The sequence below is a fragment of the Sturnira hondurensis genome, unplaced genomic scaffold, assembly GCF_014824575.4.
Source record: "Sturnira hondurensis isolate 20B ecotype Veracruz unplaced genomic scaffold, ASM1482457v3 Scaffold0009935, whole genome shotgun sequence".
In the NCBI taxonomy this organism is placed as follows: domain Eukaryota; kingdom Metazoa; phylum Chordata; class Mammalia; order Chiroptera; family Phyllostomidae; genus Sturnira; species Sturnira hondurensis.
The window spans coordinates 2,527,961-2,553,424 of NW_028082566.1; the positions used below are offsets into that span (position 1 = coordinate 2,527,961).

Genomic DNA, 25,464 nt, shown 5'->3' on the forward strand with positions numbered 1-25,464 from the left:
ATTCCGTTTAAATACAATGGTCATTTACATATTTTCCCATAATTGTCATTTGTAAAAAAAAATTGCATATAAATACAAAGTTACAAGGAAAAATTATCACGGGAACAAACAGCTCCATCATTTCTGACATTTTAAAAATGCATCACAAATTAAAACACAGGTCTCTTTGAAAAGTAAAGAATCTTTCAAGTTAAGAATTTGATTACCTTACATTGGGTAAAAAAGCACAAATTAGTAATTACTAAATAGTCACAGGAAAGTAAGTAGAGCATAGGAAATATAGTCAATAATACCACAATTACTATGGATGGAACCAGTTGGGATACTGGCAATATCAGGGGGAACACTGTAAAGTATATGACTGTTTAACCATTAAGCTGTACATCCGAAAGCAATACAAAATAAAATATAAAGAAAATAATTTAACTACCCTTAATATAAACAAATCTGAAGTCTTCATATAATAAAATACCAGTCAGTTCTGAACATATTAGACTAGTAATCCAATTGTAGGGAGTGTTTGAATGATAAATATCAAGCAGGCCCAATGGAATCACCTTAAAGCAGAAATAACAAATTGTTACCTAGATATTTGCCTCTGATACTCCTTCCACAGGGAAATATTTAAACAATCAGGCATAATTAGAAGACTAGGTTAGGAAGTACACATCATAACTAAAGCTTCTTTCTTCTTCAGTAAACTAAAGAGTGTTTTGGCCCCACAGTCTGGGTGGAAATGGTAGAAGTCTACAATTCTAAAAACAAGGTTTCTACCTGAATGATGTAGGATTTGCAAGGTCAAAATTTTAGAAAAAAAGATGGGTAGAAACATTAGAGCACAGAAGATTAGAAACAGGGAGAAGCAGCCAGTGGTGTGGCTTAGCACTGAGAATCAAAATAAAAACCTGGAACTATCACTTGCAGGACTGAATATTGCATTTACGATGATCAAACTCCAGGGTATCATATTCCAAGACAGAGCTGCAAAATAAAAGACAGAGCGGCTGTGTCTTTCCTGGACAGGAGGGCTTTGACAGTACGTGACATTCGTGACGTTTCTCGTCAGCACAGTTGGAGGTTTCCTGGCATTTCTGTTTTCGTGAGACTCATTGTTTGCATCAGCAACACACTGGACACCCATCACAACAAAGGGCTTTATTAGCATAAATTCATTGACTATTTACAAGCATTTTCGATAGCTGCATTTAAAAGCAATCTAAAAAGGAATATATTATATGGGAAACTGTCCTAATATTTTAAATCTACTTTGCTGAAAATCTGGAAAGTAATCAAGCAGTAGACTCGTTTTAAGCACAGAATGTAAAATAAAGTTTACCTTCATTACGGATTACAGAACAAAAATTCACACACTGAATTTTAGTATGAGTACTGCAGTCAAGTAGTTTTTAGATTTCCTGTCATTACTTAAGCCACAAAATTAATTAGAATATATAGAAAATATAATGTTACATTTTAAATAGTTCTTTAAAATATACTTCAATGGTTAAGTAACTATTTATACAATATGTATACTTAAAATAAAACATATAAATATTTCTTCTATACACATGAGCTTTTTCAGAGAGTGGCCATACCCTTTTCATATGTAAACATTTTTAAAGAAGTATTTAGTGGGGAAGGAAATAATTTTCCCAACCAAAGACAAAGATTTGTGACATCCCTCTTACTCAACAGATATTCTTCTCATTTTTTCAGCTAATTCTTTTCTTACTTCAATATGTTTCTCTAAATTTTGCACTTCATGTGGAAGATTCATGTCCCAAATAGACAAGAAAGACTGTAATTCTAGAAAAATAAAAAAAATAAAATCACATCTCAAAGATCTGCCATAAGGTATTTTTATTTTATTTTAATTTTATATTTAGCTACCTTGGACAAATATGTAAATATAAATATACAACAAATAATGTAGTAAATTGTTGCCTTTCATAAGAAATTACATTTAGAAAATATTTTTTAAAAGTGTAAAACTTATTACTAAATTTCAAAAATGTATATGGGCCTTTAATAACCTAACATTTCACTTTCTAAAATAAATAAAACCTTTTTGAACACTGTTCAAAATTGGGCATTACATTGATAGGTAAGATGCAAGAATAAAATACCCACATTTCGTTTAAACACGGACTAGTTCTTATTTTATAATGGTTGATAGCTCTACTTTGTGAGAAGAAATACTTAACACTCATAAGTGACTGAAACATAATTCTGAAGTTTTATGTCTAAATTATTTGCACTATAAAGAAGCTACCAGTTAAGTGTTTAAAGTTTTATAGCATACATAATATTTATGATAACGGTATAAAACACATAATATATTATAATCATCTACACATATCACTGCACTATGTTTGAGATATGATATCCTAGTAAACATTACCTTTCTGGTGTTGCACGCCTTCAGTACTTTTCTGGGAATACCCCAAAATCAACATGGCATTTTTAAGGCTTCCTTTACAAGAAAAAAAAAGTTTCCTATTAAAACAATATAGTAAGTTGCACTGAAAAAAGTATACTTCACATTTTGAGATACAAAAACCTTGGAATTTAACTTACATTTTATATTTTCAGAGACACCTAATTATAATTAATAGAAAACTCTCCACGAAGACCAGAAAGTTTTTAAAGCTAGAAAATTTGTGATCTCCTCCTTGCTGTGATTCTTATTAATTATGTGAACCTGAGAAAACAGCTTAATCTTTCTGCTAAATAGGTTTAATATTTATACATTACCCCTCCACCCAAAGTTATATTATATGAGATTACGTGTGTGAAAGTACTTTGAATATTATAAGGCACTGGTCAAATGAGAAAGATGGATACACTGATACTCTGCCACAAAACCATACCTTCTTCTCAAGTCATTCTTATTCAACAAGTATCCATCAAGGTCCTCTATATACTAGGCCTAAGGTAGGCCCTGGGAATAAAAGGGTGCAAAAACATAGGCAAATTCAATCCACACGGACTTTATGTCCTAATGAGATCAGTGACTAATGAGTAACTGAGTTAGCTAAGCAGAAGACAAACTGCACATGCAAAACCTCAGTGCAGGACGAAGCATGGTATTTAAGAGGGACTGAACTCGACTAGACAGAAAGCGCTGGGCGCAGTGTGGTAAACGATGGAGGCTAGAGAGGTGGGTGAAGCCAGGTCATGCTCCACCTTATAAATTATGTTTAAATTTATCTTTATTTTGAAAAATCAACTAAACCTATTAAATCCCACTATGATGTCAGTAATGAACAGCCTCGTGGTTCCCAAAGGACACACAAACTAACTTAGAGAATATAGTAACCTTGGTAGAACAAGACTAGAGAGACAAGTCTCTGCAGACCACCTACTCTGCTTATGTGGACATGCATCCTGATAGTTACCAGTCAGCACAAGCACCTAATTCTAACTCTTTCTGGGCAACTGATATCCATGTATGGAAAATAGGTGAGGGCGGTGAGAAACACTTGTCCCTCCTTAATATATTCTTGTAAAAGAATTTACTGTTTTCTTCACCCTATCAAACATTTGATTACCTATTTGTTAAAGCTACATAAATTTTACTTTTGCAGAACTTAATCCCATAATGTTAATTCTGTGATCAACTCTGTATGTATACTAATCTTATTATTTTAAACCAAATAATTAGTCAAAAGTAGACAATGAAATGTGATTATTCATTGTAGAAAATACATTTCATGAACCATAATGATTTCACCATATTTAAATAGATAAGTAGGGGCATGGAAAGATAAATGACTGAGTAAAACATCATAGGTTGTTAATATCTGTGGATTGTGGATTTCAGCATATCTTGTTCTAAGAATATAAATTTGTTTATAGAGTGGAAAACCAAATAGATGCCTGGGTTGTAGGCCAGTTCCCGGCAGGGGACACAGGAGAGGCAACCATACATTGATATCTCTCTCCCTCTCTCCTTCCCTTCCCCTCTAAAGATAAATGAATAAAATATTTAAAATAACAACAAAAAACAGAATTCTTTAACAAGGGTGGGAAGCATAAACTATACTTAAAATAAGGATTAGCTTTAATTTCTTTGGTCAAAAAGTAAAAAATGTTCAATATTCTATATTCTCCATTTTTACCTTATTAAGAAAAAAGAAATAAAACTCACATTTCTGTGATCTTGCAATAATCTGCTTCTCTTATGGGACAGACAACATTTAGTCTCTCTATTTGTTTTTTCTCCTTTTAAAAAAATATTTTATTGTTGTTCAATCATGGTTGTCTGCATTCACACCCCACCACTCCCCACCCAGCCCATCTCTCCATTTTTTTTTGATGACCCTACTCAAAACTTATCTCAGTCCTACACTTCATTATGTGAACTTCTAAGACATTTCCACTGACATTGGAAAGTGAGGAAAAAACTTAAATCAAAATCACATTCGCATATTTTATCGTCTCAGAGAAGAAGAAGAACCTAGCAGAAAGAAACTTGCCTAACTGCGCTGTCATCATGACTCTGACAGAATCATAGCTGTGGATCCTACGTATCAGCCGGCGAGTTGACAGATCCAGGAGCAACACGGAGCCTCCTCCGGTCCCGATCCAGAGAGCCGTGTTCTTCTGGAGGCAGAGAGTTTTCACTCTCCCAGAATAATGCATTTTGTGTTTAGCTTCCTTGTTTGCTTTTCCCACATCCTCCCTAAAACCATAAGGAAAGCGTGCATTAATGATTTTTTCAACAATTAAGTGAAAAACAGATGTATGCCTATATATATAAATATATACATATATATATGTACATATATATATGCATACACATATATAATACTTTATTTGTTAATCTTTTTATCCTCGCTTGAGAATATGCTTACTGATTTTTTTGAGAGAGACAGGGGAAGAAAGGGAAAGGAAAAGAGAGAGGGAGAGAAACATGGATGTAAGAGAGGAACATTGATTGCTTGTCCAACCTGACTGGGGATTAAACCTACAATGTAGGCCTATGCCCTGACCAGGAATCAAATCTGTGAGCTTTTGTTTTACATGATGATGCCCCAGCCAACTGGGCCACACTGGCCACAGCATATATATAAAACAAAATAATATATTTATATTATATATATTATTTTAAATTATGAATACATGCAAGAGGACATTATACATCCTTAAAATTGTACAAAACTAATTTTGCTTTATACAGAATGCCAAAGGGCCACATTTCTCTACTTGAAGCATAAATTATCAAACATAACACACTACCACTTTAACATCAAGAAAACTAAAATAAATAAAATGAATATAATAGTTAAAAAAAATTCCAGTAAAAAAAGAATAAATTTTCCCCAAATGAGGGAAAAACATTAGTTTCCAAAGTTTTCCATGAAGTATGAAAACTTCAAAGGAAGATAAAATTATAATAACTTATATGCAAAAAAATCAATACAAACCACTAATATTTTCCCTGAGCTAACAAATAGGTCATCACAAAAATGAGGTATTATCACTAGCTATCAGAGAGATGCAAATCAAAACCACAATGAGATACCACTTAACACCAGTCAGAATGGCTCCATAAACAAAGAAACAAACAAGTGTTGGGGAGGCTGTGGGGAAAAGGGGACCCTAGTTCACTGTTGGTGGGATTGCGGACTGGTACAACCATTATGGAAAACAATATGGAATTTTCTAAGAAAACTAAAAATGGACGTGCCTTTTGATCCAGCAATTCCACTCTTAGGAGTATATCCTAAGAACCCTGAAGCACCAATCCAAAAGAACCTATGCACCCCAATGTTCATAGCAGCACAATTTACGATAGCCAAGAGTTGGAAGCAACCTAGATGCCCATCGGTCAATGACTGGAGCAAAAAGCTATGGTACATTTACACGATGGAATTCTATGCTGCAGAAAGGAAGAAGGAGCTCCTACCCTTTGCAACATCATGGATGGAACTGGAAAGCATTATGCTGAGTGAAATAAGCCAGGCGGTGAAAGACAAATACCACATGATATCACCTTTAATAGGATTCTAAACAACAAAACAAACAAGCAAGTAAAATGTTACCAAAGACAGTGTAATACAGAAGGTGCTGACAGGGTCCAGAGGGGAGAGGGGAGAGAATCACAGGGGGAAAGGGGAAGGACTCACATGAACAAGTATAAAGGACACATGGACAATAACTAAGGTGGGGGGTGGAGATGGGAGGGAGGTGGGGAGCACTGGGGGGGGGCGGGTAGGGCTGGGAATACAAGAAAGAAAGCTGTACTTGAACAAGAGTTATATAAATTTTTTTTAAAAAAATTAGGTATCAGAAACAAAAGAATCCGAATAATTTCGGAACATCAGGTAGTAAGAGTCCCTTTAGCAGACAGAACTGTCAGCCCTCCTGTGCATAAATGTCCTCGCTGTGCAGAGAAAACTGTAAGAAGACTCTAGGAAAGTAAACTTTGAAGTCTCCTTTTATGTATATCATGTAATAGAAATGTTCTCCAGAGTACAAGCAATGTATACAGTAAAAAGCAAAACGAAAGGGCTAGCCAACAAAGTTGGCAAGAGTCCCGTGTCTGAGCAGCAGCACACAAAGGACACGCTCAAGGTCAAGTCAGAGATGTGCTCTGACCCACCCATGGTATCAGGGTAAGGCCTGGGCTCTCAGGTTGCAGTGTGGTCCTTCCCCTTAGTTAATGCATTGCTTGGTGCAGTAAATTTCTCCTCCATATTTTTATATTGTTTTGTGACCTTTGACCATTGGAACACCATATTTTTGGACCCACAGTTGAATTATAATTAGTAATACAAATACAATAACACTGCTAGATGTACAGCCAGCAACAAATACAGCATGGTCACTATTAAAAATGTACTATTTTTTCACTGGAGAATATTCTTTGTAATACCTTGGAAAAGCCATAAATATTATGTTCTTTTATTATTTTTTTTTCTAAAATGAAATTTGCTGGACACCAAGAGAGGATGCTGAAAAGCATGACCAATTTTGTTTCTGGATTTATCTTTTTTTCTCTTCACTTTCTATTTAGAGGTAGAAAGGAAGAAAAATAAGTCATATTTACCCCATTTCTGAAATTTGAAGTATAAAGACAGCTCCTACAGGCATAAAATAAAGAATCTATGACTTGGATCTGGAGTCTCCAATAATACCTTTTACACTTAAAATTTTAAGATAGTAGATCTTGTGTTGTGTACTTCCCACAATAAAATAAATTTAGAAAACAACAAACAAATTCATTTACTTTAAAAAGTGCACACAGTCTATTAGTTCACACAGTTTATCAGTTTTCTTATCCCACACTTCCACAAGCGGGCTATTTTTCTTCGCAATGTAGACAGCTGTGTCTACCACCACTGCTATGATGTTGGAATCACTGAAATCTGCAGAAGGAAACCTAGGAGGGAAAAAGAATGTCACTACCACTCATTTTTCTTCCATTTTAACATGCAATGCAACCCCGTATTAGTTTTTAATGCGTGTAAAAGGTAAACACCATTTTGAAAAAGAAGCTAGAGTATTGGCAACTATTTCATATTCTTTTCTAATCAAAACTGAATAGGTAACTTACTTTGGTACTTCACTTACATTTTTTACTTGATAATAAAAGATTATGACTACTGTTTATCTCTGGTTTAAATTTTAATTTCAGTTTTATCGTTTTCTTTATAGAATTTTATGCTGCCCATGTATGCAAAACATCTTAATTTCCAAAAGAAATATCATCATAGCTGTAACCTTACAATGTTGCAATAAAATACTTATTGTAAGAATATTTGGGGAATTGTTAGCTACCTATACCTAGAGTTGTAACACTTAAGATGTTAAAATAAATTTTAGTGGCAATATCCTCAAATATTTTCTTTTCATCAACACAAACCAGTCAAGTTCTGAGGAAAGAAAAAATGCCCATATCCCTCCCCCTTAAAAAATAAAGGAAAATGATAAGTATTTTTAAATACCAATATTTCAACCAAGGACATTTGGCATTTTACATATTTTGCAAACAGATTGGCTACCATAGGCCCCATCTGCATTGGCAAACTGCTAGTTAGTCTCTGAGGCTTAACTTGAATGTCAACTCCTATAAAATCCTTCCCTGACCTGTCAAAACAGACTGATCATTCCCTTTCCCTGACTAGTGTAGCTATATTATTACAGATCTCATTAAATATAAAACTGTACTGATTAGTGTGTTCCCACCACTAAGTTCTAAATGTAACTGCTGAAGCACAAGGACATATCTTTGCTATATACCTATAATCCAGTCAAATCCTCATAGATAAGTACTTATCTTGCACACATAGAAAGCAGATGGGTAGCCCTGGCTGGCGTAGTTCAATGGATTGAGCACCAGCCTGTGAACTAAAGGATTGTGGTTCGATTCCCAGTCAGGGCACATGCCTGGTTTGCAGGCTAGTTCCCAGCATGGGACGCAAGGGAGGCAACCATACATTGATATTTCTCTCCCTCTCCCCTTCCCTTCCCCTCTAAAGGTAAATAAATAAAATCTAAAAAAAGAGAAAAGAAAGCAGATGGATATATGAATATGTATCTAGAAACTGTTTAACAAAGCAGGGAGTTTGTTCAGCGGATGGACGGAAGTATGGATGGAATGGATGAAAAGTGAACTAACAGAATGATCAACTAGAAAAAGGTAACAATGGTTAAAATTGCAATCCAATTAGATAGATAACATGAAAATATCACAGGGTGAAACAATCTTTAGTATATCCTAGGGTAGGAAGATATTTCTCCGTCTTTTCTGTTCTAGTAGGAGACACGAAGATGTGATGTGCAGTCAGAGAGCCACTACATTTAAGGTGGTTCATTCCTGGTTGTTTTCTACATTTAACAGAAAATGGTTCAAAGTAGTACAAATATTGCCCAGACAGAGTTTTAGACTTCATCAAATATTTTTCTGTTGTCTCATTTCATCCTCAATTTAAAAAAGCTCATATTATGAATCTCAATGTTTATAATTACAGAAAGTTTACAAGTGCTCAATAACCCACTCAAGGTTACATAACTTAAAAGGGGAAATTATAGAATAGCAAAAGTTCATCCAAATATTTGCCACATGCTAGGAAACAAATCTGTGAACAAGACAGAAAGCAAACATCCTCATCCACAAGCACTTGTAGTGTGTAGCCATGCCATCTGAAACCCGACTACACTTTAGAATCACCTGAGTAGTTGGGGGCAGAAAACTGAAGACGGGGAGTAAAAGGGAGCAATTGTCTTCAAGAGCTGAGGTAAAATCAGCTTAGCTTAAAGCACATTGGCAAGGAGGCTACAAAATACAAATTGAGAAAGGTACGCAAGCACTAAATCAAAAAAGGCCCAGTAGAGCATTTTCAAGAATTTGAACTTCGAGACTTCCGGCCAAGATGGAGGCATAGGTGGAAACACTGTGCCTCCTCGCACAATCAAGTTTAAAGACATCAAAGTTTTAGTAACCAAAATGCAACCAAAACACAGAAAATTGAACTGTACTGAAGTCCAACAACAAACCATTCATTCAGACTGGTAAGAGGGGCGGAGTCAGTGGCTGGTGGAGCGGGGTCGGGAAGGAAAAAGTGGCCAGACCGACCCAGGAGTACAGGGGGCAGGTGGCAGATCTTAGGCATGGGGTGGCAATGGGCAGACCCAGTGAGGGTGCAAGGTGGATGGCTGACCGCAGTCACACATTCGCACGCAGATAAACCAAGCGAAGGAGCGAGCAGTGAGGCAGACTGTGCAGGCTAGGGTCCCAGCGACAGAATTTAAAGCCTAAAAGCACCAACTGGAAAAACTTTTGGGGGTCGAGGTGCCGGGAGAAGCTCCCAGGCTCACAGAGAGTTTGTTGGAGAGACCCACAGGGTCCTGGAGGGTGCACAGGCCCACACACCCAGGAGCTGGCACCAGGGGGGCCAGGTTTGCTTGCAGAAAGCAGCAGAGGGAACCGAAATCTGAGAGAGAGCAGAACAAACGTCATTGCTCCTCTCTGACCATGCCCCCACATACAGCATCACAACCCAGGGACTGGGTCACCCGGCCCTGGTGAACACCTAAGGCTCTGCCCCTCATACATAATAGGTGTGAACAGACCAAATCATTATGGCTCAAGAAGAAGAACAGTTCAAAGCCCCAGAGGCAATACTTCTAAGCGACCAAGAGATAGCCAACCTATCAGATGCACAGTTCAAAATATTGGTGATCAGGATGCTCACAAAACTAGTTGATTTTAGTCACAAATTAGAGGAACAAATGGAGGCTAAAGTATGTGAAATGAAGGGAAATGCACAGGAAAACAATAGTGATGGAAAGAAAACTGGGATTCAAATCAAGGGAGTGGACCAGAAGGAAGAATGAAACATCCATCCAGAAAAGAGTAAAGAAACAGGAATTCAAAAAAATGAGGAGAAGCTTAGGAACTTCCAGGACATCTTTAAACGTTCCAACATCCGAATTACAGGGGTGCCAGAAGGGGAAGAGGAAGAACAACAAGTGGAAAAGTTATTTGACCAAATAATAAAGGAGAACTTCCCCAATCTGGCAAAGGAAATAGACTTCTAGGAAGTCGAGGAAGCCCAGAGAGTCTCAAACAAGTTGGACCCAAAGAGGAATACACTAAGGCACATCATAATTACATTAGCCAAGATTAAAATGAAGGAGAGAATTCTAGAAGCAGCAAGAGATAAGGGGACAGTAAGCTACAAAGGAGTGCACATCAGTCTGTCAGCTGATTTCTCAAAAGAGACCTTACAGGCAAGAAGGGGCTGGAAAGAAGTATTCCAAGTCATGAAATCCAAAGACCTACATCCAAGATTGCTCTAGCCAGCAAAACTTTCATTTAGAATGGAAGGACAGATAAAGTGCTTGTCAGATAAGGTCAAGTTCAAGGAGTTCATCATCACCAAGACCTTATTATATGAAATGTTAAAGGGACTTATCTAAGAAAAAGGATGAAAAATATGAACAGTGAAAGGACAGGAAACACAGTTATTAACAACCACACCTAAAACAAAAGCAAACCAAGAGGACACCTAGATCAGGAGTGGAACCATAGAAATGAAGATTGCATGGGGGGTTAGCAACAGGGGAGTGGGAGGAGGAGAAGAGGGGAGAAGGTACAGAGAATAAGTAGCATAGATGGTAGGTAGAAAATAGACAGGGGGCGGGGCAAGAATAGTGTGGGAAATCTAGAATCTAAAGAACTTGTGACACACGGACATAAACTAAAGGGAGGGAATGGCGGGGGAGGGCGTGTGTAGGGTGCAGGAGAATGAAGGGGAGGATATAGGACAACTGTAATGGCATAGTCAATAAAATATATCTAAAAAAAGAATTTGAACTTCATGTAAAGGACAATGGGATGCCACTAAAGGATTTTATGCAGGAGAGTGACATCAGATTGATTTACATTTTAAAAGTGTCCCTCCCTCTGCTATGTTGAGAAGTGGTTAGAAAGATGCTGTTGTTAGCAAGGGCAGTCAGTGGTAGCTGCCAGCCAGCCCATGGTAGCTGCAGTGGGAACAGTGAGAAGTACAAGGATTTGAGAGTCTATTAGGAGGACACTCTAGTGGATAAAGAGACTGAAGGACAAAGAGGTTAAGGGTTATTCTCAAGCTTCCATGTTGGGAAATTAGATGGATGTTGAGTAATTAGGATATTCCTTGATTTGTAACTCAAGGCTAATCATACTAATTAGCTAACACTGATTGAGAGCTTACCAAGTGCTGGGCATGATATTAAACTTCTTATATTAATTTTCCTGTTTAGTCTTCCAAACATGCCTTTGACATAGCATATATTACAGCCCTCAGATAAGAGAGGACTGGAGATTTGAGAAGTTTTTGCCCAAGTTCACATAGCCAACACATGGCAAAATCAATATATGAACTATGATTTATGCTCTTATCTACCATTCTTCATTGCTTCTCACTGAGAAGGTATAAATAACCACTGAAATGGTATAAGTAAGAACCAACTGCAATGATTTGGTTAAACTAGAAGTTTTAAATTGAAACAGTTTGGGACATAGTTTACATTTTATTTTATTCTTGCTTGATAGTGGAGTAACAAATTTTTCTGTAGAAGACACATCTGTGTAACCATCCAGTCTAGAGAGGACTTTACTCCTGAGGCCTATGTTTCCTACAATCAGTATGTAATGGGCGTTATCCAAAATATAGCTGTACAATCCACACATAAAGATATTATCCTTCAAATTCCATATTTGATTTGATACAGGGCTAACAAAATTGCTACCAATTTAGATTGATAAATCTGCCTTAGATGACCGTAGATTTTTCATATTTTATTCCAACTATGATTAGGCTGGGTGATTTTATAATGCCCCTCTGCTCTCTAGATTTTTTAAGTTTTCTATAATAAATGTGTAATTTTATAATAAATAAATCATGTATTTTACAAGGTTTCCATTTGGGATTGTGAACAGCATTATTGACATGATTATAAAGAATAAACACAAATAAAATGGTAAAGTAATTGCATACACAGGAATAACTTACAGCTGATTTGTCCTGGTCTCAATGAGTTTCTGAATGGAGAAATCATCAGAAAGCGAGAAAAGTTTTGTGCCACATCCTCCCCACATAATGTTTCTTTCACTTGAATTCACTGATTCACTCAAACACATGAGTGGAGTGCTAACATTTCCTATAGTGAGTATCTTCAAAGGAGCAGCTCCTTTACACTTTGCCAAAAAAGAGAAAACACATTCAGTTAATTGAGTCTCTGCCAAAGGAAACACTGTAAAATTTAAGCTTTCTAAAAACTATTTCCCCATCATATATAGTTAGAGGTATTAAAATAAAAATTCCAGATACATTTTTTCAAGGAATTTATAAAAACAGGATTCAATTCAAGCAGTGTTCAAAATATTACCGTATAACCAATTTCTCCACTTCTCCATGCAAAAAGTACACTGGAAATAACCTATACATTTTACTCTATTTCTCTATCTCTCATGAAATAATCAGCTTCTTGGTAACAAGGGAGTATGAATGGGTAGGATATTGAACCCACAAATGAATAGACAGAGAGAGGAATAGTGCTTTAATAATAAATGAGAATCTAGGCAACAGGAAGTTGAATGATATCTTCAAAGCTAAAGAAAAACTGGTGGCAAACCAGATTTAAAACTTCAGTTTCCTTTTTTCCACAATATACTTATAAGTAATTATTGACTTTGCTTATATAAAAACAGAATTATTTATATATTCCTAAGAGTTTAGATCAGATTTCATTTATCATTTTTTTCTTAGTTTATTCATACAGAACATACACTCAATCAGCAAGAGGATCTATAGGGTACAGGACTCAATGAAGCAATAAAAAGACAAAAAGCAGAATTTATGATCCATGCTGTCAGGAAGCTTATAACCACTTAGAAGGGGGCTAGGGAGAAACATGCAGAAAACAAAGACTTAAATTTTGACGTAGAATGCATTTAACATTTACCTTAACAGTTTTATCTTCAAAAATTGCTAACTTGCCATCAGCAGTTCCCACCAAAAGAAAATTCTTTTGCTTGCTAAAACAAAAAATGTCAACATTGTAACAAAAATAATGCTTGTCTTGACCAAGGTGGCCTTCACACCTCAGCTTGGCTAAATCTTTAGACAGGTTTCTTCCTGATAAGAAGGCCTCTGATCCTTTTCTTACACCATTTACTTTAGAAAACTTAAAATTGCAGGTAAACTCTTTCTTGGCCCATTTGAAATGTAAATCTTCTTCTAGCCTCTTGCCAGTTTTGTGGACCAACTATGTCTTTCTCAAGAATCTGAGAGCCCACCTCAGAAGTGTGATTGAGAAACAAGGCCGCATCTTCCAGTTTCTGTGGGAAGGCAGGAGCCTGGTCAACAAGCACCAGCTTGCAAACACAGAATATAAATATAAAACTGTAAATATATTCACACAACTTCCGCTCTATTCACACTTACAACTTCTGCTCACCCACTAAGCCTTCCAGTACTTTTCCACAACTCACTCCAGTGATTAAATACTCTCCTGCCTTTATTTCAGCAGAGTTGAGCCAATTCTTTCTCCTTTACTGCAACCGTCTTGAATAAAGTCACCTTTGCCTATTTAATGCCCTCTCATGAAATTTTTCTTTGACAACATCTACACAATTTCAACTTCAAACTTTCTAGTGTGGTTTAAATTTCAACTGCCCAAATCTTGTGCTTCACATTTTTTCAATATTTACTTTTTCAGTATTAACTTAACCCCGAAGAATTTTGGGGGTGCAATCATCTAAATGGCTCCTGGAAATCATCCTGCCCCAAATATTACAACAACCAACCTGCTACCAACACTTGAAATTATGCCATTTAGATAATTTCCTTTGAGATAAGATCCCTGCAACTGATAGCGATTACCTGTTTCTACCTATTAAAAACTTATGAATCCATTTATTAGACTTTTGTTCCAATTTAGTAGTTAACTGATAATGTTTTAGACTGGCACATAATAAGTTATTGGTATCTACGGACTCAAAGAAAGAATGAAAGGGAAGTCATCTTTGAGGAGGTCCTGCAAAGGTGAGTAGATGTGAGGACTGGTAGAGAAACAGAGCCACCGCTGAGGTGCAAGGCTGCTGGGCCTACAGCAATGAAGGACCTAGTTTATAAATGCCCCCATTTGATCTGCATACAGAAAAAGAAATATCTCTGTGGCTTCCCACAATTCCTTTTAACAATGAAAAAATCTTAAAATGAGCAGCCATTATGATGCTATAACCATTTGCACAAAATTGAGTCATCCAAAGTATGTAGTTTACGCTAATGGTCAAATTCACCACTATACCTCAGCCTGGAAGAGGAATTGCAATACAAGCAAGTAATGGAATCAGTCATCCTTTCAAGGGTGTGCCTCTTATTTCCATCTTCAGTGTTAATGACAAGCAGCACACCGGACTGCGTCCCAGACACAATCCAGCTTTCCTTTTCAACGGGTAGATGCACCAAGGCGAGGCACAGTATTCTACTATCAGTAACTTCCTGTAAAGAAAAGAAAACACACCCTAAATAAAGTGTTTCTAGGTTAAATGACTAGAGTTATATAAAATAAAAATATTCTCTTATTCACATACTTAACTCTTTTATCACTTTGATTTCAAAAAAATACATACATTATTTCATTTTCAATAAAAATTAGTTAACTGGCAAATGTTTTGCCTATCTAGAATGCATCTGAAACTAAATTTAAAAATTAAAAGTTAAAAATCCAGCACCCATTTATGATAAAAAATAACTCACAGCAAAGTGGGAATAGAAGGAACATACCTCAAAGCTATTTGATAAACCCATAGCCAGCATTGTACTCAATGGGCAAAACTACAAGTGTTTCCCTTAAGATTGAGACAAGACAGAGATGTTCACTTTTGCCACTCTATACAACACAGAACTGAAAGTCCTAGCCACAGCAATAAGACAAGAAGAATAAATAAAAAGCATCCAGATTGAAAAGAAAGAAGTAAAAGTATCATTATTTACAGATGACATGAGACTGTATGTAGAGAACCATAAAGATTCCACCAAAAAACTACTAGAACTGATAAGTGAATTCAGTATACAATTGTATACAATTCAGTAAACAATTTTATTTACCAATGTTGCCCCAATAAATTTAATATAAATTAAAAGTTATTTCTAATTATCATTTCACACTCTATCAAAGTAATATGAGAGGATTTTCAACCTTAAGAATCATGTTTTGGCACATGTATTTCAAGGCAACAGTCAAAATATTAGGCAATTTTTTAAATGTAGAAACCCATGTTACATTTGCCAATACAATGTATTAATCCTTCCTGCAGAAGTTGCACCCAGAGCTCCTCTGTCAGTCAGGTGCACCCACCCCCAGCTGCTCTGAGTGTTGGCTACTGACAGCTCAGAGCTGCACCCTTCACAACAGAACTGACCTCAGCTGGTGGGAGCTGGCTCACCCTGAATAGCTGGGAGCTCACACTGACCCTCTCCTTGGGCAGATGGCAGCTAAGGACCAGCCGACGTGTGAGAACGAAAGACTGGCCCCCTTGCCTGGCAAAGGGGTAAATCTAGGCTGCTATTCACACTCCAGAGTTTTTCACAGAACTCTGAGGAAGTTCTCATGGAGCTCACAGAACTTTTCTGAGGATGTCTGAAGCTAGACTTCGGAGGAAGTCTGCACCTTACTGACAAGTGATTTAAGGAAAACTTTTTAGGAAGTACAGGAAGTCAGAAAGAACAGGGGGGAAAGCTTAGCAAAAGTGTAGTTTCTGAGGTGTCTAGCTTCAGACTTAAATCCCTTGCATAGATTTTCTATCTTAGTCTCTGTTTCTAGAGTCTCTGTTTCTGACCTAAGATACACATATACTGCAATTTCAAAATCAAACACATACTATTTAACTTCATATGAATACACTTGTTCTCACAGAAAGCCAATTTAGTAATGCGTCTAAATTAGCTCTTACATAATCTCCACCTACATAACTTTTTAACTAGTATACCCTTTAAAATTGTCTAACCACTGTGCAGGACACCTAAAGTTAATATTAAATACTGTTAAATGTAAACTGTAATTGAAAAAGAAAAATTTTAAGAAATAATAGCCCACAAAAATAAGTTTTCTGTAGTGTGTCTAATTTAAAGAGTACTTGAATTTACCTCAGAAGTGAGTCTTTCGGTGGTAAAGTCAAGAAAGGAGAGCTGTCCTCTGTCTGCGTTCCCACAGCCCAGCCAGACACTCGCGTTCCTGCTGGAATGACTCGTGGCGACCACGCACTCCACAGTAAGGTTTTTATGGATGGCGATATGTCTCATCAGGCAGAGTAAATCAGCTGAATTCAAAATGTCAAAGACCTGAGAAAGAAAGTTTAAAAAACAACAAAACAGAACACGTCACGTTAACACAAGCCCTTTTGAAAGATCAGATGCTTGTGCAGCAGGTAGAACTAAACCCAAACCTGCCACCTGCACTGCGACCCACCAACAACAACTGGATTCATAATCCAAAACTACAAATAAAATTACATTAAGATAACACTTCATTTGGCCCGTGTATGACACATATTCTTTCTGTATATAGGGTATGTTTTATAACCAGAACAGAAGGGGACATCTGAAAGGAGCCAATGGCAGACAACTGGCAGGTCGCTCGATTCTGTATGACAGAGACACATCGTGATGAAGGTGAACACTCGGGTCAACCATGCAAGGGGTCTTCCCCCAGCTGAAGAGAAAATAAATTTTGATCTTTGGTAACAAAATTCACAAATCACCTCTAGATTCTGTTTCTATGTTTTTCTTTTGAGCACTAAAGAACTAGAGGGAAAGTGTAGAGCCTCCATAAAAAAATAAATAAATAAATAAACCAGGAGTCAGGAAACAGGAAGGAGCAAACTTTTTATGATCTCACTGCCTTATCTGACAAAGGTGATGAGTTTACCCATCTCATTTAGTATACACGGTATTTTAAAGATGAAATGTCCAAGTATTTTTAATAATGTCATTTATCTAAAACAAAATTCAAACTTGTTATACAATATATAATACACTGGTAAAGTATCATTGAAAATAAAAGAGAGGAAAAGGTGAAACAATAATTAAGCTATGAAAATTTCACTGTGATAAAGCCTGTGTGATTAAGACCAGTGGTAGCTGAATTTAAAAAACAAGTAAAGTTAGTAGCCAAAATGATTATATAATGTTTGACAAAGTGATTACATATGTATTCATCTATTTTTGAGTATGAAATTAAAAGTTCAGCAAAATTTTTTCAATGAATTATTATACAAAATCGAGTCCACAACATAAAGACAGCTCTTATTTTGATCTATTAAAATCTGTTTCAGTATAAAACATAATGTAAGTTCTTTTTTCCAATAATATGATAGAAAAGGTTATTGGGAAAACTCCCTGCTAAAAATAACTTAAAGTGCTTAAGAAGTTAATTTTTAAATCTCTTAAAAACATTTCAGATCTGACAAAGCCATAAGGAATTATGGAATTATGGCCTAATTATTCCTTATGGCCTCATAAGGAATTATGAGGCCAAATTCATAGAAACACACAAAANATCTATTAAAATCTGTTTCAGTATAAAACATAATGTAAGTTCTTTTTTCCAATAATATGATAGAAAAGGTTATTGGGAAAACTCCCTGCTAAAAATAACTTAAAGTGCTTAAGAAGTTAATTTTTAAATCTCTTAAAAACATTTCAGATCTGACAAAGCCATAAGGAATTATGAGGCCAAATTCATAGAAACACACAAAACAGAGACATCTCAGGAACACTAAAGCCACACTTGCCCTGAAGGCATTTGTCTACTGAAGGCAAAATTGATGTTTGGTTCTGGACACCTTGTGAGGCGGGAGGAAAGAAAATTCAGTCTAGGGTCCACTCAAGACAGAGTCCTGCTTCCCATACAGCTGGGACCCTAAAGGACCGCATATTCAGAGTAAGGGAAAACCAGAAATAAAGCCACCCCACATCCCCCCCTTTTGCTGATAAAAGGCAAGTTGTCTTGGAACTTCACAAAGAGGAAGTGGGTAAAAGAACCTTAAGAAATAGTTATTAACAGGCATGCTGTCAAGAAGATTTGTAGACCTTTATTTCCATCATCCGGGTGGGAAAAAAACCCTCAAGCCAAAATTGAGTTTAAAGCAATTTTGAGCACGAAAATCAGAAAAAGAAATGTCTATGATCTGTATGCAGAATTATAAAACTTTATTGAAAGCAACTTAAGGACACCTAAATAGAAAGATAACCTACATTCAAGAAAAGAAACACTTCATATCGTAAGGATATAATCCTCCCCAAATTGTCCATAGGCTCAATGCAAATCCAATCCCAAGCATGAGGTTTAAAAAACTTTATTTTTAAAGTTATTTTAAAAAATAACTTTTAAAAAGTTATTTTAAAATTTAAAAATTAAACACAAAGACAGCAAAAAGCATTCCTCAAGGAGAAAATTAAGTAGGGAAAGGAGGCTATTATAAAGCTACGGGAATTAAAACAGGGTAGCATTGAAGGAAGAAGCGGTAAATTGACAGATGGAAGAGAATGTGTATGTCAACATGTGCATGCAACTCTGACAAATTACAGAGTAAATGTGGAAATAATTCAATGGTAAGAGGTGAAGTAACTATTTCATTGGTGAAGCTGCAAGAATTGGTTATGCATAAGAAAAAAAAGAAATTGAATCCAGTAAAAATGTCAGTTTCAGATGGATTAAGAACTTAAACATCAGAAGCAAAATTTGTAAGTTTTTTAAGAAACAACAGGTAAATATTTTTGTGACCCTGGAAACAATAAAGATTTCTTACAATAGGACTAGGACCCAAAAGTAATAACCATGAAAAATGATTAAATTACTGTATATTAAAATGAAGAAATTCTACTCATCAAAAGGCACCCAAGAGGAAACAAAAAGACAAATCCAAACTTGGGAAAAGAAATTTGCAACATATATAATCAACAAAGAATTTGTATATACTACATATAGAATCTCTTTTCTGTCATTTGAATGCAAATAATCTAGAAAAACAAGCAAAACAATAGGAAAAATGAGCAAAACAACAGCAAAATGAAAAAAGGAAATATACATGACCAAACAATATATCAAGAGATGCTCATGCTTATTAGTAATTAGAAAAAAAATAAAATTCATACACACATGATGGAGCTTATTTGGGAAAAAATTTTAAAGTCGGAGAGTATGAAAATTTAGAGAAAAGACATAGAGAAATAGCCACCATAATGTAGGTGATAAAAATGGTAAGCTGCTAAACTTCTTCAGAAAACAGTGGGGATACTCATATATCCTATGATCCTGCAATTCAGTTCCTAGGTGCATATCAGAAGGCAATTCTCATACAATCTTAAGGGTTTAATAACACCAAAAAACTGCAAACAATACCAACACCCATGGACTCAATCATGAGAGAATACACTGCTGTGCACTCAAACAGTGGGATGTGACAGCAGTGAAAATAACTAACAGCTGTGTTCAAAAACATGAATGAACCCTGCCCCGTAATGTTAGGAGAACAGCTGAAAAACCTCAGAAAATTACATTGTTATGATTCCATTTTAAATAAACTATAAGGACAAGACACTAAACTGAATGGCAAAATCATAAAGAAAAGAAAAGCAAGCATTAGCACAAAAGCCAGAAAGTGGCTACATCAACACGGAACGGGAAGTGAAACAACCAGGAAGAGGCATACGGCGGTTTCTAGGGTGGTGGTAATGTTCTCTTAGTGTGCATCTGGGATGGAGGAAGATCAGGAATTTGCTTCAGAACTGTCCTGAATGGTGTGCATATGTTTATTTACACTGACATGTGAAGATGTTTATACACTTGTGCATATACATATGTACTTGCCGTTCTGTACAAAATATTGGTAAGTTTGTCTATAATAATACCTGTGCAGAAGTAGGTCTTTCTTGAGGATTTTCTTTTAAACACCTTTCAATTAACTTCTCAACCAGAGGCCATGGGGCACATCCATATTCTTTAACAGGATCTAAAACATTCAGAAACATGCTAGAACATTAGAGAAATCAGAACAATTATTTTATTACCTCTTTATGTTCATAAAAGACCAAGATATTGCATAACACTGATCTCTATAATCCTACATTAATTATGAAACTACTTATCAAAAAAGCTAATTTTTTAGCATTATCTCTACTTGATACATTTAAGAAGATTTGAATTTTTATGGTAAAAAAAGACACTAATACCAATTGAATAAAATAATACAAAGTCTGTCCAGAAAAAATCCAGCCATTGTTACTCATTCTTGGATTCATTTCCTAGGAAAGCTTCTACTAACATGTAAAAGTCATGTTTTTCTATATGCCTTCATAGCCTCCATCAAACTATTAATTGTTCATTTAATGTCTCCTTACTCTGCTAGAATCTATAACAGTATGAACAACATCACTATATTTCTTGGCACTCAATACAGTGCATAACTAATTAAATAATAATTATTTGCTAGATGAATGATTGATTGAAGATGAATACAGTCTATCTGGAAAAAGTACAACCATTGTTAATATGACCAGAATGGCTTTCATGACATTGATGTAACCTGGCAGCTAAGGAGAGTGCACTAGAATGTACGTGTGAACAATGATGACTTCACTGTACTAGTCAGTGGGGGTGGTAGATGTTGATAACTGAGCATGTGCGTTATGTGGCCATCACATTCAAAATAACTTAGTAAAGCAATGAATCTGTATAAAATTTTTTAAAAGAATGTATTTATTTATTTTTAAAGCAAGGGGAAGGGAAGGAGAAAGAGGGAGAAAAACATCAATATGTGGTTGCCTCTCACGCACCTGCTACCAGTGACCTGGCCCACAACCCAGGCATGTGCCCTGACTAGGAATCAAACCAGCAACCCTTTGATTCACAGGCCAGCACTTGATCCACTAAGCCACACAAGCCAGGGCTACATATTTTCTTTTTATTTAAATTATTTTATTGTTGTTCAAGTACAGTTGTCTGCATTTACCCCCTACCACTCTCCCAACCCACCCCCACCATCCCCACCTCCTTCCCTGCTTCTACCCCCACTTGGTTTTGTCCATGTGTCCTTTATAATTGTTCCTGAAAACCCTTTCCCCCATACTCCCCTTACTCTTTCCCACCTCCCTCTAGTTACTGTCAGATTGTTCTTAATTTCAATGTCTCTGGTTATATTTTGCTTGCTTGTTTGTTTTATTGATTAGGTTCCACTTAAAGGTGAAATCATATGGTATTTGTCCCTCACTGCCTGGCTTATTTCACTTAGCATAATGTTCTCCAGTTCCATCCATGCTGTAGCAAAGGATAGGAGCTCCTTTTTTCTTTCTGCTGCATAGTATTCCAATGGGTAAATGTACCATAGTTTTTTTAAAAAATTTATTTAATTACTTTTCAAGTACAGTTTTCTGTCTACTACTCCCATCCCATCCCACCCTCATGCTCCCCCCTCCCTCCCATTTCCACCCTTCTCAGTTGTTGTCCATGTATCCTTTATATATGTTCCTCTAAATCCCTCCCCTATTTCCCCTGAAATTCCCTCCCCTCTTCCCTCTGGTCACTGTCAGCCTGTTCTCTATTTCAGTGTCTTTGGTTATATTTTGCTTGCTTGTTTGTTTTGTTGTTTAGCTTCCTGTTAAAGGTGAGATCATATGGTATTTGTCCTTCAACATCTGGCTTATTTCACTCAGCATAATGCTTTCCAGTTCCACCCATGTTGTTGCAAAAGGTAGGAGCTCCTTCTTTCTTTCTGCTGCATAGAATTCCATTGTGTATATGTACCATAGTTTTTTGATCCATTCATTTACTGATGGGCACCTAGGTCACTTCCAACTCTTGGCTATTGTAAATTGTGCTGCTGTGAACATTGGGGTGCACAGGTTCTTTCGGATTGGTGTTTCAGCATTTGTAGGATATAATCCCAGCAGTGGAATTGCTGGGTCAAAAGGCAGTTCCATTTTTAGTCGATATTCAGAAATCAAAGGCATTTTTGTACACCAACAATGAAATATCAGAAATGGAAATCAGGAAAAAAATCCCATTTGATACAGCAACAAGATAAATAAAGTACCTAGGAATAAACCTAACCTAACCAAGTATGTAAACGACCTATATTCAGAAAACTACACAACACTGAAGAAACAAATTAAGGAAGACACAAACAAATGGACCACGTACCATGCTCATGGATTAGAAGAATTAACATCATCAAAATGTCCATACTACTCAAAACAATTTATAGATTCAATGTAATCCCTAATGAAGTACCAATGACATATTTCACAGATATAGAACAAACATTTCACAAATTTATATGGAATCATGAATGACTCTGAATAGATGCAGCAATTTTGAGAAAGAAGAACAAAGTAGGAGGGATCATAATACCTGATATCAAACTGTATTACAAGGCTGCTGTAGTCAAAACAGCCTGGAATTGCCATAAAAACAGACACATAAACCAATGGAACAGAACAGAGAGCCCAGAAATAAACCCAAGTCTCTATGGTCAATTAATATTTGACAAAGGGGGGAAGAAGCATAAAATGGAGTAAAAATAGCCTATTCAACAAATGGTGTTGGGAGATCTGAACAGCTAATGTAAAAAAGTGAACCTTGATCACCACCTACACTATACATAAAAATAAACTCAAGGTGGGTAAAAGACATAAATATAAGTCGTGATACTATAAAAGTCCTAGAGGTAAACATCAGCAGGAAAATCTCAGATATTCCTCATAGCAATATTTTTACTGACATGTCCCCTAAAGCAAGGGACATAAAGGAAGGAATAAACAAATGGGACCTCATCAAAATAAAAAGCTTCTGTTTTGCTGAAGAAACCAGCATTAAAATGAAAAGAAAACCAACTATATGGGAAAACGTATTTGCCAATGATACCTTGGATAAGGGTTTGATCTCCAAAATATATAAAGAACTCATATGACTCCACTCCAGGGAGACAAGCAATGCAATAAAAAATAGGCAAAACACTTGAACAGATATGTCTCCAATGAGGACATACAGAGGGCCCAGAGACATATGAAAGGATGCTCAGCATCACTAGCCATCAGAGAGATGCAAATTAAAACCACAATGAGATACCAGCTCACACCTGTCAGAATGGCCATCATTGACAAATCAACAAGTGGTGAGGATGTGGAGAAAAGGGAACCCTAGTGCACTGTTGATGGGAATGCAGACTGGTGCAGCCACAATGGAAAACCGTATGGAATTTCCTCAGAAAAATCTGCATCAAATCTTGTCTTAAGGTTGAACATGCCTCCTCAGAAAGTATTCAAATGATGCAGAAAGGCCACAGCTATGGGAACTGATGATTGGCAGCTTCATCAGGACAATGTGCCTGGCCATGCATCATGTCTTCTGCAGCTTTTTGGTGAAATATCAAGTCACCCAGGTCACTCAGCCCCCTAAAGCCCAGATTTGTGATTTCTAGCTTTTTCCAAAACTAAAATAACCCTTGAAAGGCAAAAGATTTCAGACCGGTCAATGAGATTCAGGAAAGTACTGTGGGGCAGCTGATGGCGATTGGGAGAACTGTGTGAGGTCCCAAGGTGCCTACTTTGAAGGGAATTGAGGTGTCTTTGTCCTATGTACAGTATTTCTTGGATCTTCTTCAATAAATGTCTCTATTTGAATATTAACCCTCATATCCCCAGTCAGTTTGTGTATGTTCGTTTTTTTTGTAAGAGATATACCACTCTTCTTGTTGAGGTAAAATAGAAATCTAAACAATTCCACTGGGAAGCTAACTGGTAAGTAAAGGACATGACCCAGATTGTATCTAAAGTTTATCCAAGTGATAATAGATTTTTCTCCTGCTGGGAATCTTTAAAGTCCCCCAAAAGGAGGTAGTTAAAGCTATATCCCTGTGTGTGTGTACATATTATACACTTAAAAATATTTCTTAAATGAAAAAAAAGGCAGAAAATATGAGAAACAACTAAATATATTTAAAAGACTACTTTGTCCTGGGAACTGAAGTAATACTCAAGGAATGAATGACAATGTCCTAGAATTTCTTCAAAGCATAAACAACCATTCAACATGAGATTTGAACTCATTATATCCTAATTCTAATAAATATTTACTACTAAAATTATTGTCATAAAAATTCAATCTTCCATTCCTTCACATAAATTATTTCACTCCAAGAAAATGAAAATACTCCAGGCAAATGGCACACAGCAACTTTTTATGAGAGCAAGAAGGCACTAAACCTGAAGTTTCAATAGCAATATCCTTTTCTGAGTATTCTTCTTAATATATACCAAATACAGCAATATTAATTGGGGATTTTAAAAAAGCCTAAAACTGTCACCTTCCTTGTGTGATTTTTATGTATGTGTCACAGTATTTAAGTATATTCATGCACTAAACAAAAAATTATCATCTGTGAAATAAATTAAGCATACACCTACAATTAAATACCTTAAAAATGAAGCTACTAGTATTTTAAAATATCTATTGTAGATAAATAAAACTTACCTGGTAATTTTCCTTGTATTGCCAATTCATCAAACTCATTTGGAAACTTCAAACCGTCTGCTATTCTACCTCCAGATGTGAAAATGTCATACAGTAGTAAGCCAAATGAATAAACATCAGCCTGTTGGTTATAAATTACATTTCCTCTAGCAACTTCAGGTGCACGAAACCCTGCAAGTAAACAGATATGTTAACAAGTATGCTCCAACCAGAGCTCATATACCTAAGAGGTATGTAGTTAGACATATATGCTAATGAAGAGTCTGAGAGATGAATTCTAAACTAGGCCATGTCATCTCTATGAGAAGACACCTTGATCAGGCAATTAACAGCCCTGTCCCAAGACATTTCCTCCCAAGGTCGATGTTGAAGAATAATAAGAGGAAAACTTCAATAGTATATTATTAAGTAATGTTAAAAATTAAAGAAATGAAT

The 25,464-nt window shown here is 36.1% G+C and overlaps 1 protein-coding gene across 2 annotated transcripts in view; it reads right to left on the bottom strand.

Annotated features, from left to right (window-relative positions):
• Positions 1 to 1,136: 1,136 nt before the first annotated feature.
• The window catches only part of LRRK2 (leucine rich repeat kinase 2), a 135,261-nt gene continuing 110,933 nt past the window's right edge, over positions 1,137 to 25,464 (bottom strand). For both annotated transcript variants that reach the window (XM_037058156.1, XM_037058157.1), the window contains 10 exons: positions 25,030 to 25,200; positions 20,412 to 20,512; positions 16,647 to 16,841; positions 14,806 to 14,999; positions 13,459 to 13,531; positions 12,507 to 12,691; positions 7,235 to 7,387; positions 4,479 to 4,684; positions 2,402 to 2,473; positions 1,137 to 1,806 (listed from right to left, as the gene is read on the bottom strand). In XM_037058156.1, the coding sequence (XP_036914051.1) occupies positions 1,685 to 1,806; positions 2,402 to 2,473; positions 4,479 to 4,684; positions 7,235 to 7,387; positions 12,507 to 12,691; positions 13,459 to 13,531; positions 14,806 to 14,999; positions 16,647 to 16,841; positions 20,412 to 20,512; positions 25,030 to 25,200 (1,472 nt within the window). In that variant the 3' untranslated portion in view covers positions 1,137 to 1,684. The remainder of the gene's footprint in view (positions 1,807 to 2,401; positions 2,474 to 4,478; positions 4,685 to 7,234; positions 7,388 to 12,506; positions 12,692 to 13,458; positions 13,532 to 14,805; positions 15,000 to 16,646; positions 16,842 to 20,411; positions 20,513 to 25,029; positions 25,201 to 25,464) is intronic.